General features: G+C 46.5%; 7 protein-coding genes across 8 annotated transcripts; 4 read left to right on the top strand and 3 right to left on the bottom strand.

Annotated features, from left to right (window-relative positions):
- The first annotated feature begins 82 nt into the window (after positions 1 to 82).
- Positions 83 to 1,280, top strand: LOC117902062 (transmembrane protein 147). Its single transcript, XM_034813135.1, has 4 exons — positions 83 to 254; positions 349 to 490; positions 554 to 662; positions 725 to 1,280. The coding sequence occupies exons 1-4, from the start codon at positions 181 to 183 to the stop codon at positions 1,084 to 1,086; spliced, it is 687 nt and encodes a 228-aa protein (XP_034669026.1). The 5' UTR covers positions 83 to 180; the 3' UTR covers positions 1,087 to 1,280.
- Positions 671 to 5,232, top strand: LOC117902064 (glia maturation factor beta). Of its 2 annotated transcripts, none has more exons than XM_034813139.1 (4): positions 671 to 703; positions 4,268 to 4,362; positions 4,423 to 4,613; positions 4,664 to 5,232. In XM_034813139.1, coding segments are annotated over exons 1-4 (417 nt in total). In that variant the 5' UTR covers positions 671 to 701; the 3' UTR covers positions 4,793 to 5,232. The 2 variants fall into 2 exon arrangements, with proteins under 2 accessions (XP_034669030.1, XP_034669029.1); XM_034813138.1 differs by lacking the exon at positions 671 to 703 and adding an exon at positions 3,962 to 4,113 and having other exon boundaries at positions 4,269 to 4,362.
- LOC117902056 lies at positions 1,424 to 3,606 on the bottom strand. Its single transcript, XM_034813128.1, has 7 exons — positions 3,387 to 3,606; positions 3,167 to 3,324; positions 2,837 to 3,108; positions 2,190 to 2,776; positions 1,815 to 2,137; positions 1,629 to 1,763; positions 1,424 to 1,575 (listed from the first exon to the last, which is right to left on the bottom strand). The coding sequence occupies exons 1-7, from the start codon at positions 3,527 to 3,529 to the stop codon at positions 1,457 to 1,459; spliced, it is 1,737 nt and encodes a 578-aa protein (XP_034669019.1). The 5' UTR covers positions 3,530 to 3,606; the 3' UTR covers positions 1,424 to 1,456.
- On the bottom strand, positions 5,034 to 6,636 carry LOC117902060 (zinc finger protein 32). Its single transcript, XM_034813132.1, has 2 exons — positions 6,434 to 6,636; positions 5,034 to 6,381 (listed from the first exon to the last, which is right to left on the bottom strand). Exons 1-2 carry the CDS (start codon positions 6,557 to 6,559, stop codon positions 5,233 to 5,235), a joined length of 1,275 nt encoding a protein of 424 aa, XP_034669023.1. The 5' UTR covers positions 6,560 to 6,636; the 3' UTR covers positions 5,034 to 5,232.
- Positions 6,637 to 6,684: 48 nt separating this feature from the next.
- LOC117902061 (ubiA prenyltransferase domain-containing protein 1 homolog) lies at positions 6,685 to 9,339 on the top strand. Its single transcript, XM_034813133.1, has 2 exons — positions 6,685 to 7,732; positions 7,815 to 9,339. Exons 1-2 carry the CDS (start codon positions 7,301 to 7,303, stop codon positions 8,451 to 8,453), a joined length of 1,071 nt encoding a protein of 356 aa, XP_034669024.1. The 5' UTR covers positions 6,685 to 7,300; the 3' UTR covers positions 8,454 to 9,339.
- A 754-nt stretch (positions 9,340 to 10,093) lies between these two features.
- LOC117901910 (probable cytochrome P450 303a1) lies at positions 10,094 to 12,557 on the bottom strand. The gene has a single exon (XM_034812876.1). The coding sequence runs from the start codon at positions 11,760 to 11,762 to the stop codon at positions 10,239 to 10,241; it is 1,524 nt and encodes a 507-aa protein (XP_034668767.1). The 5' UTR covers positions 11,763 to 12,557; the 3' UTR covers positions 10,094 to 10,238.
- A 145-nt stretch (positions 12,558 to 12,702) lies between these two features.
- Positions 12,703 to 14,210, top strand: LOC117901912. Its single transcript, XM_034812877.1, has 2 exons — positions 12,703 to 13,361; positions 13,428 to 14,210. The coding sequence occupies exons 1-2, from the start codon at positions 13,351 to 13,353 to the stop codon at positions 14,041 to 14,043; spliced, it is 627 nt and encodes a 208-aa protein (XP_034668768.1). The 5' UTR covers positions 12,703 to 13,350; the 3' UTR covers positions 14,044 to 14,210.
- Positions 14,211 to 14,226: the final 16 nt, after the last annotated feature.

Here is a 14,226-nt window from a genome sequence, read left to right on the forward strand (position 1 = left end):
CCACGGGCGCACACACACACACCAAACGCCACTTCACAGATGGCAGATGACGTGTTGATGGCGCTGTCGCATATCGATAGTCGGTTATCGATACCTCGCACAGTAGTTAAGTGACAGCTGCGTTTTCCTCCTCCTATGTTTTAATTAAATAAAGGAAAATAGCCATAATTATCAAATAAAATGACGCTATATCATTTTGGAAACTGCGTAGCTTTGCTGATGCCATACTACTTCACCTATAAATACTCTGGCCTGTAAGTTTGGGGCCCTTCAATGTGGGTCACGCTTCCGAATCAATAAAAACATTCATTACATCTCTGTTCTGTCCCCGGCACCACATTTGCACAGCTCGGAATATGGGGCATTCTGGAAGTGCGTGCAGGCGGGAGGCATCTACATATTCACTCAACTCTGTAAGATGCTCGTCCTGGCCACATTCTTCTACTCGGACACATCCTCCACGGGCAACGGAGAATTTAATTTCTTTGCGGTGAGTCTTCATCGCTGACCCCGCCATATTTGCATTGGATTAAGGTTAAGGTGTGCTTTGCAGGAAATCTTTCGGTGCAGCGTGGACATAGCCGATTTGCTTGGTTTTGCCTTGATTCTGAGTCGCATACCCGGCAAGGGACATTCCAAACTAATTACGGCTGGCCTTGGCTGTAAGTGAACCAAATAATCTCCATTTATGAACAAAATCAATTGAGATAATCAATTCTTGCAGGGGCCACTGCCGAGGTAATTCTCTCACGTGGCATTATGCTGTGGGTGGGTGCCCGTGGCACTGAATTCAGCTGGATCTACATACTCAAGTGTCTGGAGTCGAATGTTATGCTGGTTCAGCACATATCCACGGCCACGCTCATTTGGCTGTTTACGCGCCACGATCTGAACAAGGCACTGAAGCCATTGGTTAGCGTTCTGCTGGCCGTGACCGTCTTCAAGGGTGTCTGGCTCGAGGGTCTCCTACATATCCTGACCATTGGACCCTGGCTGACGATTGCCGTGAAGGCTTTGGTTGCCGCCATCATTGGCTTCTGCACGCTGCACATTTACTCGGGTCTGGCCCAGCAAATTGGCATTTAAGCGCAAGTCAGTCAGTCAGCCGGCAGTCACAATTATATTCCTTTTGTTTAATAATTTGTTTTTATTTTGGTGTTGTCACAGGAGAGATTGAGAGAGATTTTGTAACAAAGACAACAAGAGTAAGGTTTTAGAAAATAATACGAACAAATGTTGATGAATTATTATAACAATAATAACGTAATAGTAACAAAAAGTAATAAGAAAGAAACTTAAAGATGATTGTTTGATAAGGGGAATAACAAAAGTAACAAGAAAAAATTATAAAGTTGGAGAATTCACGATAGATAATGATAAAAAGGCCCTACAAGGGGCCTTTTTGTAACAATTCCAAAAAAATAGTAACACTTAATGATTACCAACAAAATGATGGCTACTCGTCCATCGATAAATTTAAAATTAGACTAATGGACTGCTCGCCCAGTGTTATTTGATCCATTTCATTGGAGTTTGGCCTTTTCGAGATACTTACAAAATTATCGCGCACGAGACCTGCAAGCAAAAGATTAGTTTAGCTTGAAAAAAGTTTAATTTAATTAAATTACACAATAGATGACTGAAGGCGAGGGCCGCTTTGATGCGGTCTGGGAATGTTTTGATGAATTCATTGGCATCAATTCCTTTGAGTTCCGGATGGCTGCGCCAGGTGCTCAAAAGGTCCATCATAACATCGTAGCTGTCTGTATACAAAGTGTTAAGCATTATGGAAACGGCGAGCTCCTGCAACTTACCAAATTGATTATCCTCATAGCTTATTGTCTTGTGCTTATACAAATTATTGTTGTTGCTGGGAGTTGCCGCATTTACTGGCAGCAGTCGGGGCGGTGCCAGGTTTTCCACATCTTCCACGGGCACAGACGGATCAGCAGCAGCTATTTCTCCTCGTTTAGCTGCTGTGCACAGCTCTGACAGCTTAACAAACACCTCCTGGGCCAGAGTGTCTGTGAATTCGTCACCAAAAATTGTTCGCAAAGTGCTCTCACAATCGGTTTCCATTTGTTCAATGGTTAATGTGTGGCTTTGGCGTTTATTTAGCACATCTGGAAAGATAAAGCTGCCCGGCAGGGGCTTAAGAAATAGTTTCTTTAAAGTTTTCCGTTTCTTACTTGTTTTTTAGAGTTGATAGAAGGTTCTTTTCACTTTTGAGTAACTTGCTGGGCGGCAGTGCTGTAATCACTCTATTTCTGTGCTCCTTTAGGTATTGATGTCTGTGCTTGATTAGTACATCCCGAGAATATTTGATAAATTTGTCCACTATTAACTTCTTTTGTTTGCCACGTTTTTTCGACTGCTTCATCGACACGGGGACATCGGTGGGTGAAGGCAGTGGCGGTTGCGGCAACGCAGGTGCATCGACATCTTGTCGGTATACCGGCATCGCTAATGTAATGCTATTATCCTCGACTATAGCACGTTCAGCATTTGTGGTTCCGAATGCACTGATGCCCACGTCCAATCTGGGCATTTTAGCATCTAAAATGTCCGTTGAATTCGGGCTCAAAGAGTGACGCTTTAAAGACGGCCTGTCCCTGGGGTAGAGCTCTTCAAATATAGTCAAATCCACCTGCTCGTTGTCACCAAAGCCCTCGTTTTCCTTTAAAGTGCTTTGCTCCTCATAGACAGCAAACTCTTCGGTGATGGTTAAATGGCTGCGCAAGCTTTCTTCCTGCACCATTCGAGGCAGCTCGATGGACTATGGATAGATCAGCGAAAGTATTGGAAAAGTATGCAAAGCAAATGGCTTTTAACCCACCTCTTCCATGACTTTCTGTGAGCTCTCTGTGTGCCACACCTGGCATTCGGACATCAGGGTGCGATAGTGATCCAAGACTTCGTCATCCAGCAGCTCGGGCTCCTGCAGTCTGGGTCGCTTCGAGAGTCTTACCCTGGCCTGCTTGGTTATAACGTGCTTTCGCTTGTGATGGGTTCGCCCTTCTTGATGTTTGACCACCAAAGTTTTCTTCGTTGTGAGCACAAAATCGAACGTTGTGTGATTCATTTGATCCAGCAAATGTTTCGCATCGTCTGTATAGGATCATTTGTGGGTTATAACAATTTAATTTTGTTTTTTTCTTTAACTTACCCAACAAGGTGTCCACCTGCCTCCTGTATATATGCGCCGCGCCATATGTGAGTCGCGTAATGCTCTTGAAATCAACATACCCTTTGGTACGCGTGTTCAAGGACCTCGTTTGGTTTATTCTCAATTTATTTTTATCTATTAAGTCAGTTATTTGCTTGCTAAAAAGCCAATAACGAACGAGGAATGAGGAAACGATGTTTTTCGGGTAAAATGTACTTACCAGCAGGCCACTATGTCCACTGCAGCGATCTCATTGCGGTCCACACCTGTTGCGCGGGGGTTCTTGTTTTTGGAGGCACCTACCTTCCAGCATGGCTCCAACAGGTTGCTTTCATACCGGGACAACTGTAGACTTTGAAGCATCTTTTTTCGGTGCTTTGTTTCAAATTTATAGACATGTGCACCTGGAAATTAGGCGAATTGAAGAAATGCACGCCCCCATTGTTACTTTGAACCAACGGTAAAAAAGTATCGCATACACCTGTGATCCTAAGAAATATACCGAAATATACCTTCGCTTTTTTAAATGTACAGTAAATATACCGTAAATCTTAAATCTTTTCCTCGATTTTGCTATTCTATCTAATTTTACTAGCTAGTTAGGGTATTCAGCGCTAAAAATATAATTTTATCCAATTTATCAATAAATTGTCCACAAGATCGGCTATTACTCATGACTTCCTTTTGTTTCATTGTTTACAAAATATGGATTAAACTAAAAAGGTCAACCAAATGAAATAGCATTATACGTTAATGGCCACCATCGATACTTTCCACTATTGTGAATCGAAACAATCGATGGCACTATCGATTTTTTCTCCAGCCCTACTGTTTTGTTTTATCAAGCGAAATTGTTTAATTTCTTTAAAACATCCACAGAAGACCGGCCAAAGACAGTCCTCAGAGCCCAGATCCTTAGGTCCCGCCACCAACCAACTACAGCAATGGTAAGTGATTTGGCCAGGTCGAACATCAATTACCAGAAGCATGACTAATGGCCCCTGTGGGCGTGTTTTGTGTTTGGTGATTGCTATTGTCAGATAAGGTCCGGTGGTTTCTGTTTATGTGCATTTATAAATAATATAATATCTTTGCCCTGCAGGGTGATAACAAAATATGCGACATCAGCAACGAAGTGCTGGAGGAATTGAAGAAGTTTCGCTTCAGCAAAAGCAAAAACAATGCGGCTCTGATTTGTAAGCAGAAATTTCCATAGCTACGGACAAGTTAAGTGATTGATTGATGGTTTCTTTCAGTGAAAGTCGATAGAGAGAAGCAATCTGTGGTTTTGGATGAATTTATTGATGATATCTCCGTGGATGAGCTGCAGGACACACTGCCGGGCCACCAGCCGCGCTACATAATTTATACATACAAAATGGTGCACGACGATCAGCGTGTCTCATATCCGATGTGTTTTATTTTCTACACACCAAGGGATAGTCAGGTAGGTTACAGAATGCCTACCAAGAATCGGTTTTAATACTGCCATTTCAGATTGAGCTGCAGATGATGTATGCCTGCACGAAGAGCGCCCTGCAGCGCGAGGTTGATCTCACGCGTGTCTACGAAATACGCGAACTGGACGAACTGACCGAAGAGTGGCTCAGGGAGAAGCTAAAGTAAAGACACGAACCATTCCAGGCCGTTGTTCAAAGCAATATTTTTATGATGACTCTTATTTTGGAGGCAATTCTTTTACTACGACTACATTTATACACTTTAGAAACTGGAGATCAGGAGCCAATACCAACGATGCAATATGCATAACAATACCAAACAAATATGACAATTTTTTACGACACAAATCAATATATAAGCTACAGTAATGACAATTTTATGTATCAGTATACATTTCGTATAAGAAAGTTTGTTTAGTTTTTGCATTTAAGTACAACACGATAGAGAGTACAATCTTTCCATTGACATTAGCATTCGTAATGATCTTATAGAAGCTGTGCTTGCCAAATTCTACATTGTATTTATTGTAAAGAGAGACAAGAGCAGACCATGCGAAAATATTCCATTTTATATAAACTAAACAATTAAAAACCAAATGTGTTCGATTAGTAGTGCAACCTCTGGGCCGCTGTGTGATGCAGCATTGAGTAGCGACCCTCACTGGGTGTAGGTGGTGGCGGCGGCGGTGGTGCCAGCATGTGAGCCTGTGCCATACCCAGATGATGCAGCGCATCGTGATGATGCATGGCCGCCGTGGACGGACCCGTGCCTGCCGGATGATGGTGATGATAGTGATGTGACATGGGTGGAGCTGGCGGCAAGGGTAGATTCAGCAGATTATTGTTCACGGCATGCGTACGGAAGTGCAGGCTCAGGCTGTCGGCTGTGTCGAAGGCTTTATCACAGTCGGGACACTTGAAGTGGGCGTGATCATCATCGAGGGTGTCCAGACCCACGGGATCCGTGTCTATGGCCTCATCATCGTCATCATCCACAATGTCGTGCACCGTGCTCGACTCCAAAGGGTGCAGCTTCAGCTTGTGGGTTCGCATGTCACGTCGCCGACTGAACGCCTTGCCACACACATCGCAATGATGATTCTTGATGCCCGTGTGGGTTATCATGTGCTTGGACAGATCCCCCGCCGTATAGAAGCCCTTCTGGCACAGCGTGCAGATCTGGTCCCTCACTCCGATGTGGATCTTTTGATGTGCCTGAAAGTTGCCCAGCGCCGAGAACTGCTTGGAGCAGATCTCGCACTGGAAGGGCTTGTCCCCCGTGTGGGTGCGTTCGTGCACCTTCAGGTTGTACTTTTGGGCAAAGCGCTGGATGCAATAGCCGCACTGGTAGGGTTTCTCCCCCGTGTGCGTTCGTATGTGCTGTGTGAGCTGCGCAATGCACTTGAAGCTCTTGTGGCACTCGTAGCAGGTGTGTGGCATCTTGGGCAGGGGCTTGGGTCCTCGCTTCTTGTGCTGTTCGGGCGGTTTGCGTTGATAGCGCGAGCGTCGTTTGCTCGTCTTCGTGTTCGTCGGCTCCTCCTCATCACTGGAGATCAGTATATGACTCTGGGGCAGGGGTTTCTCCACAAAGTCCGTGTTGGTCGCTGCATCCTGGCGCCAGGACTCGAGCACGCCCAAATATTGGCGCAGTCTGAGATCGCTGTTCTCGCATTGCTGCTTAAAATGGAAGGCTACACCCAGGCGGTATATGCAGTTATTGCAAATAACCGACGGCAAGGCGTCTGTCTTGTAAACCTATAAAAAAAAACATCAACATAAACAAATCGACGCCAACTTTTACTCTTACTCGTATCTTGGCGCACTGCATCAGCATCACCGAGGGCATCATGGCAAAGTCTGTGCTGTAGATGGACGTCAGCGGCCCCGGGGTGCCCTCCTCCAGGCACACCCGGCAAATCTTATTGTAATCCATTTAGTGGAAAAATTATTTAAATAATTCAGTAAATTTCAATCTCCAGCTGTTGACCAGGGCTGGCCGACAGCGACAGTGTTGCGCAGGGCTGCGCGGCATAACACCCTAAATAAGAAAACGGTATGACCTTATTTCGCTTCGAGCTGACGTGACAGTTGATTTGTTTGATTAAAATAAATAGAAAAAAGAGAGACCAAGAGTGAAATTCAATTATACATAAATCAATCAATCAAAGCAGGCGCTACCACCACACACAGAGTGTCCCCGGAAGACATTGGCGCTGGACGTGAAGAGCACACGCAGAGAACGCAGTCTGCAAAAGTTGGAGCTGCTCGGTGAAATTTTGTGGTTGGGACACTGCTGCTGCTGCTGTGGAGGCGCCCCCACCCCCCAGTTCGGATCCATCCCCGGCTCACACACACAACACACACAAGATGCTGTGTATACAATATTAGCGATTATTGAGAAAGTACGCGCAGACCCCCTCCAAAACACACACACATACTCGACACACACACACAGACAGACCAGGTGGAAATCCGCCTCAAAAGTCAGCCCGTAGGAGCCGCCGCCCGTGTGTGCCGGCAACAGATTTTTTCGTTGAATTATTTATGCTTTTATAAACAATACCACCCCACTCCACAACCCAGCGGATAGAAGGTCAAACAAACACAGAATAGTTTGTGTTGCTCCAGCGAATGAGCAAAAAGATTTCCCCGCAGTTATAGTTTGGAGCTTGCGATGGCAACAAGTAGAAGCGAAAGCCTAGTGCCGGACGCAACGCAGCTGCTGCAGCAGGAGCACAACCACGAGCATCGTCATCATCAGCCAAATGGCACTGCAGCAGCAACGAACGGCAAGGCGACAGCAGCAGCATCCACGCTGATGGCCAATTCGGGTACTTTTATGAAATTTAAAACCTATCTGCTGGCCCTGCGTCCTTGGTCGCTGTCCGCCAGTCTGGTGCCCACGCTGCTGGGCTCCGCTCTGGCCTATCGCTCCCAGTGGGCGGAGGAGTTTTCGCTGCTCACCTTCTTCCTCACCGCCTTCACCGCGGTCACGGTCCACTGTGCGGGTAATGTGGTTAACACCTATTTCGATTTCATCAAAGGCATTGACAAGCAGAAGGCTGACGATCGCACACTGGTCGATCACATACTCACCAAGGATGAGGTAAGCAAGCGATCCAATCGATCGATCGCTATTAATTGCTGTTTAATTAATTATTTATAAACATTTTCGTTCTAATTTTCAGGTGGTCTCACTGGGTGCCATTTTGTATATGGCCGGCTGCGGTGGCTTTGTGCTGCTCGCTGTGCTCAGTCCGGCCAAAATGGAGCATCTGGCACTGATCTACTTTGGCGGTCTATCGTCCAGCTTTCTGTACACAGGCGGCATTGGTTTCAAGTACATTGCCCTGGGCGATCTGGTCATTCTGATACTGTTTGGCCCCATCTCGGTGCTGTTCGCATTCATGTCACAAACGGGTCACGTCGACTGGACAACAATGGGCTACGCCATACCGCTGGCACTCAACACGGAGGCCATCCTCCACAGCAACAATACGCGCGATGCGGAGAGTGATCGCAAAGCGGGCATTGTCACACTGGCCATACTCATTGGACGCACTGCCTCGCATGTGCTCTATGCCATGCTGCTCTTTACACCCTACTCGCTGTTCTTCATCTTTGGCCTGAAGTACTCGCTGTGGTTCCTGCTGCCACTCGTCACCCTGCCGCAGGCCTTTAAGATCGAGAAGCGTTTCCGCAACGAACAGACCATGCATCTGGTGCCACGGCAGACGGCCAAGCTGAACTTTTTCTTTGGCATTCTGTACATCGTGGCCTGCTGCTGCGCCCAGCAGCTGCCCACGTTTGTGCTGCGCAAAGTTTAGGAGGAACGAGACGATCCATAATCACAAATCGCTGCAAACATTTTTAGGGAATTTCATTAGTTTTTTTATAGTCAAATGTGGTGTAGCCTCTCGTCTCGTATCGTAAGAAAACAACTGAAAAATGTAATTTTGTGTCAATTTCGCGCATGGCTTTTGTGTTGCACAAAACAAAAGTTTCGAACGCTTGCAACTAGTCTCCCAAACAACACCCAACACTTGTGGAACTGAACATATCCTATGTACCCCCTACACCTACTATTACTCTATACTCGCTCTTATTTATTTCACCTTTCATTTGTACCTCAAAGTGTAATTTATACTCTTCCTCCTCTCCACTCGCGCGCGTTGGTAATCACGGACCAAAATGGATGTTGATGTCAGTAATCGGTAAACAAATCAGCTTATATCTAGCTGAATTGAATTGTTAGTTAAAGTTATAAATCGTAGCCATAAACATACACAAATGGTGCAGCAGTTACTTAAGTTTTTTGCCGTGTGCGTATCGTGTCGTGTCGTGTGTGTTGTGTGAATCAAAATGCAGATTTACTTTATAGAAATGCTTTGAAATGCAGCTAAGTTAAGGTTAATATTTGTGTGGCTGGAAGCTGGCTTTGCTTTTGTTTTTTACACATATTATATACAACATATATACATACAATATATATATATATATATACATATATACATCTATGTAAGCCCAGTGTCTAGCAGGCAGGCTCAAGAGTGAGAAATAACGAAAGCGAAAAACACAAATTTAAATTTAAAATTTAAAGCAAAAGAAAAAGAAAAGAGGGAGAATATATACACACAAAATACACAAGTCGAAAGTCGAGCAACAATTGTTTTCCATTAACAATAACAAATAGCTTTAACAAAAGAATAGAGAGCAAAGAGAACCGAACCGGAGAGTAAAATCCATTTGCATTCAACAATCCATTGTGTAATTTATATTTTTCGTGGCAATAATTATTTTGTACGCTTACTCACCTTTTTTTGTATATTGTATAAGCCGATCCAATCATATTTCATCCATTACTTGTTTTCTATATTTACTGCTTTTGTTCTGTTAACTGAAAGATCAGAGGATCGATCGAATAGATGGAAAAGAAAACCAAACTAAATGACAACTTTGTAGACTACAAAACACCACAAAACCAACCATGAACAATAATAATTATAATGATATTGATAATTACATATTTAATTAGAGAATGTAAACATGACAAGTGAGTTTATTTTTATATACGTCGTCTGATTTTTACACATTTTTTCCTTGTTTTTTAAGCGATCGTTTCTAGGGCAGTTTCAAGATGACCGATCAAGGCCTTACTTCTGTCATGCCTTACTGTCTTATTACTGCCTTACTATGCTCCACATTTAGAGGAAAATATTTTAGAAACTCAGAGAATTGCGAATCGTAAAAGATTATCTTTCAGCTCAGCCAAATTCCCTTTATTTTGAACGTTTCTTAAGCCTAGCTCCGCTTTCGGCTCCACTTTCAGTACTGTGCGGTCACCAACTGACAAGCATTTCTGTCATACCTTACAGTCATATATAAATGTCATGCATTACTATCATGCCTTACTTTCACCGCTCCTGTGACGGTCATTGATGACTATCCCGTAATTATGCTAAAATTCTTCAAATTTTCAAAAGTTTATTAGGAAACAATTTCAGCATAAAGATGATATGGCCAGGACCTTTTTGATCTATGTACTAACAACAACTGGGAACAACAAGAAACCTATAAAATATATGTAAATTGTAGACCCACACACAGCTGGATCAGCATTCCTGTTCAGGTGCTCTGGCCACCAGCATAATCTCGTATGGCTTCACTGCCGCTGTGGCACCCTCCAGTGGCACCTCCTCCGGCATTTGGCCCGGAATGGCAATCAGCTTGAAGTGCTGCAGCACCGTGGTGGTGAACATGAACAGGTTCTGGCGTCCCAGCAGATCGCCCATGCAACGATGACGCCCAAAGCCAAAGGGATTGAAGGCCTCTGGCAGCTTCAGCTGGCCATCGAAGAGGTAACGCTCGGGATTGAATGTTTCCGGTTCGGGAAAGTCCACCGGATTGATGAGCATGCCGCGAAAGCAGGCAATGACCATTGTGTCCTTGGGTATCTCGTAGCCAGCCAGACGCGTATCGCAGACCGCACGATGGGGAATGCCAAAAGTGTGCAGCATGAACATTCGCACCGCCTCCAGGGTGATGGCCTCGCAGTAGGGCATCTTCGAGCGATCGCGTGTCCACTCTGGTATGCGCTCCAGACCCACCACCTCCTTGATCTCGGCAAAGGCGCGCTCCTGTATATCCGGACGCAGGACCAGGTGCATGAAGCAGAAACCGAGCGACTTGTTGGTGGTCTCTGAGCCAGCCAGGAACATGTCCAGGCAGATGGCCAGCAGACTTTCGTCCGAGAACATGCCCTTGTCGTCGCCACCCGCCTCCTGGGCACGCAGATAGCTGTCCATCAGATCGCGCGGCTCATCGTAGTTGCGATAGGTGCGTCGATGCAGCTCAATCTCCTTGCTCATGAAGGTGTAGAGCGCACGATGGCTCGCCACGAAGCCATTGTAGCCGGAGTAGTCCGGCGCAATGAAACGCAGCAGCGGAAAGTGACTGAACAGCGCGCCCACCATGTCAATGTTCTTGAAGAGCTCGAAGAAGGTCTCCAGCAGTTCGGTGATCTCCGCAGAGCCCGGCTCGTAGCGCTGGCCACTCAGCATGCACCACAAGGTGTTCAGCACGTAGACGCTCGTCAGATCGTGCATTTCGATCCGGGCTTGATGCCCGCCCTCGCGGCGCACCACTGAGCGGAGATCCTGCAGTAGGCAGCTGGCCTCATTGTGCACAATGTCCGTCATGCCGCTGCGGGCAAAGCCAAAGTTCTTCAAGTGGCGCAGAATGAAGCGACGCTGCTCCACCCACATCTCGCCATCGGTGAGCAGCACGCCCAAGCGGGAGTTGAACGTGCGCAGGCGGTAGAAGATGCCATCGGGCCGGCCATCAATGTCCTCATTGGTCATCATCTCGCTGATGGCTTCGTTTGTGTACGCAATCACCACCTTGTCCTTGCCAATCTTCAGGCCATAGAAGCCATAGGGATTCACGTAGCGACTGGCCAGCACATCGATCACCTTGCAGAACATGCCCAGGCGACATCGCAGCTGTGAGATCTGCAGGGCACTGCCCACGATGGGGTACCAGCGGGGTCCTGGCGGAAATCTTCTCGGCTTGCGCACCCCGCCCAGCAGCACAGCCAACAAAGTGGCAAAGAAAATCCAGATGACCGCATAAAACATGTTTTCCCACTTTCACTTTTTGCACGTTATGTAATACCACTCTGCTGCAACTTCGACTTGGACTGCGGCGTCTCCTCTTCCCCAGAGTCCAGCGGCTGACGGTTCACCCAAATCGACTGAATCCGCTGACGTGACGCGGTCCCGCTTTTATAGATGTTTTTAGCTGCGAAAGAAAAAGCTTTTTCTTTTTGTTTCCTTTTGGCGGAAAAGTTTTTGCAAAGACTTGTTTTTGGGTGAAAAAAGGGGAGCAAAAGCAGCTCTGCAGCTGCAGGAGTTGAGTTGCGTGGGAGGATCCATGTGAAAGTGTGAAAAACGTTCTTCTTGCGCGGAGTTTGAGTAAATATCCGTCTGCGTTTGCCTAAGCAAATACAATCTGTGATCGTTGAGCAATTAGTAAATTAAATATTTGCGTGCAAAATGTGTCCTCTTGTTGATTTGTCAGCTGTTAAAGAAATGTAAACAAGGTGCCGTAGCTGACGTCTTCACCACAGCGGAGTCTCTTTCTGTCGCTATCCCTTTCTAGCGCTTGTCGCTCTGCCCGAGCGTGGTGAATAAGTTATTGGTCCTCACCACAGCGGACACCGTCAGCTTGTTCGGAATTTCATGGCGCACTTTTGCTTCTTTTGCTTGTTATGGCTTCACTTTTGGCGGAGTTTCTACAAAATTAACACCTAAGTGCAAAGTGGAATATGTACGTCAGGTTTTAGTTCTGAAATGAACTCTAGCTTAAGGGAGATTTAAGTAATGCAGAAGCGTCGCAGAAGGTGCTCTTGGCTCTTCCTGGCAAATGTGTTTCCCATTCAACTGTCAGCATTTTACAACACTTAATCCACTTTTGAAGGGAGTTGCAAAATCTATTTAAATTCGGGCACATATTTCCATATTTTATAGAGAAAAAACCACTAAAATACACCAATAAATCGCTTTAAAATCGCACTACAAACCAGCATTTCCATTTGCTGAAAATTACTACCTACTCCTGACCTCCATTGTGATTGCCACAAAGCTTTTTCCTTGAAGCCTTAAAGACCCAAATCTGAACCGAAAACTGACCCACTGCCCACTGTGTTGGGAAAGTTCATTGGTAATTTTCTAGGGGATTGACTGACGCCTGACGCAACAACCCACCGACCCACCGCAATGGTCATGAGCATGAGGCAACCGCAGAGGCCCCCAAAACCCAAAGTCAAGGAAAACAAGAAATGCGAAGAAAATGCGCAGATAGCGAGCGGAAAACCCGTTTGATCGAAAGGGAAACCACATCCGAGATGGCGAGCGAAGACTGTTGACTGGGGGAGAGCCTGGACAACTCGATTGGATGAGGCTATTATGTCATCGCCATTGCGGAAAGCACTAGGATGGACTTTGTTTTGATGATAAACTTCGCGTTGTTCCGGTTTTTGTAAGCGCGAAAGTCGGCCGAAAGTGGAGCTGTGACTGCAGACTGGGGACTGGAGACTGGAGCCTGGCATCGATTTTTTGGCATCCAAAATTGAAGCTTAAACATGAGTGCAGCTCGGGGAGACTGCCCATTTGAACGCTGACAACGAAGCTCAACGGACACGCAGGCAGACTCTCCTTCTGCAGGATGGGATTCAGGTGGGTTCGATCCACATATCCAAGTGAAGGCTTGAGTCACCTAAGACGCCACATCATCCTGTGCAGATTGATACTCTTGGCTGCCACGGGCCTCGGGGCCATGTACATGATGCATCTGCTGGCACAGGACTGGAACAGGATACGCCCCATCCAAGGCATCACCATGCTGGCGGGCCAGGTTAGCTCTGGCCTCAATCTCAACAGACTGCCAGCTCTGGCGGGACAGGCAAGTGCGGCTCTGACTCGGATACGTGGCAGAAGAGAGGCGCCCTCGTACCACAGACAGCGACATGAGCCGGGCTGGGGTCGAGGCACTCCCGATTCGGGCAGGGGTCCATATCGCGCACCTCCGCCTGCCATCGACTGGAAACGCATTCTCTCGCGCGATCCCTTCGAGTGCCTTCAGTCGCTGATTTGCCAGCTGATGTCCGGTGCCGAGGCAGCTGCGCCCGAGGCCGAGATCCTCATGGACTACCTCGAGTCATCGCTGGAACTGGCACCGGCCAAGATCGGACGCGCCTTCAGTCGTGGACTGGCGCTGCGTGGCCACACGGATCGCTGCTACGATGAATATCCTTTCTGCTTGTACTCCGCGAAGACAATGTTGCGCATTCTGCGCTGGTTCGGCGAAACGGGGGAAGTTCCACAGGATGTGGACGAGGGACAGAAGGCAGAGGATTAAGACTAAGATTTTTCGTTTAAATAAAGTTTAAGAGATAGGAAATATCGAATATAGAATTCGTTTTGAAAGAGTTTTCCCCAGGAAGTTGTCAGTGCCATTTCGAAATCCCATAAATTCTCATCCATTCTCTTTGGCAGAATTCACTTGTGCAACACGACTTAAACCCACCTTTGGCTGCACTTA

The sequence above is a fragment of the Drosophila subobscura genome, chromosome U (assembly GCF_008121235.1).
Source record: "Drosophila subobscura isolate 14011-0131.10 chromosome U, UCBerk_Dsub_1.0, whole genome shotgun sequence".
Taxonomy (NCBI): Eukaryota; Metazoa; Arthropoda; class Insecta; order Diptera; family Drosophilidae; genus Drosophila; species Drosophila subobscura.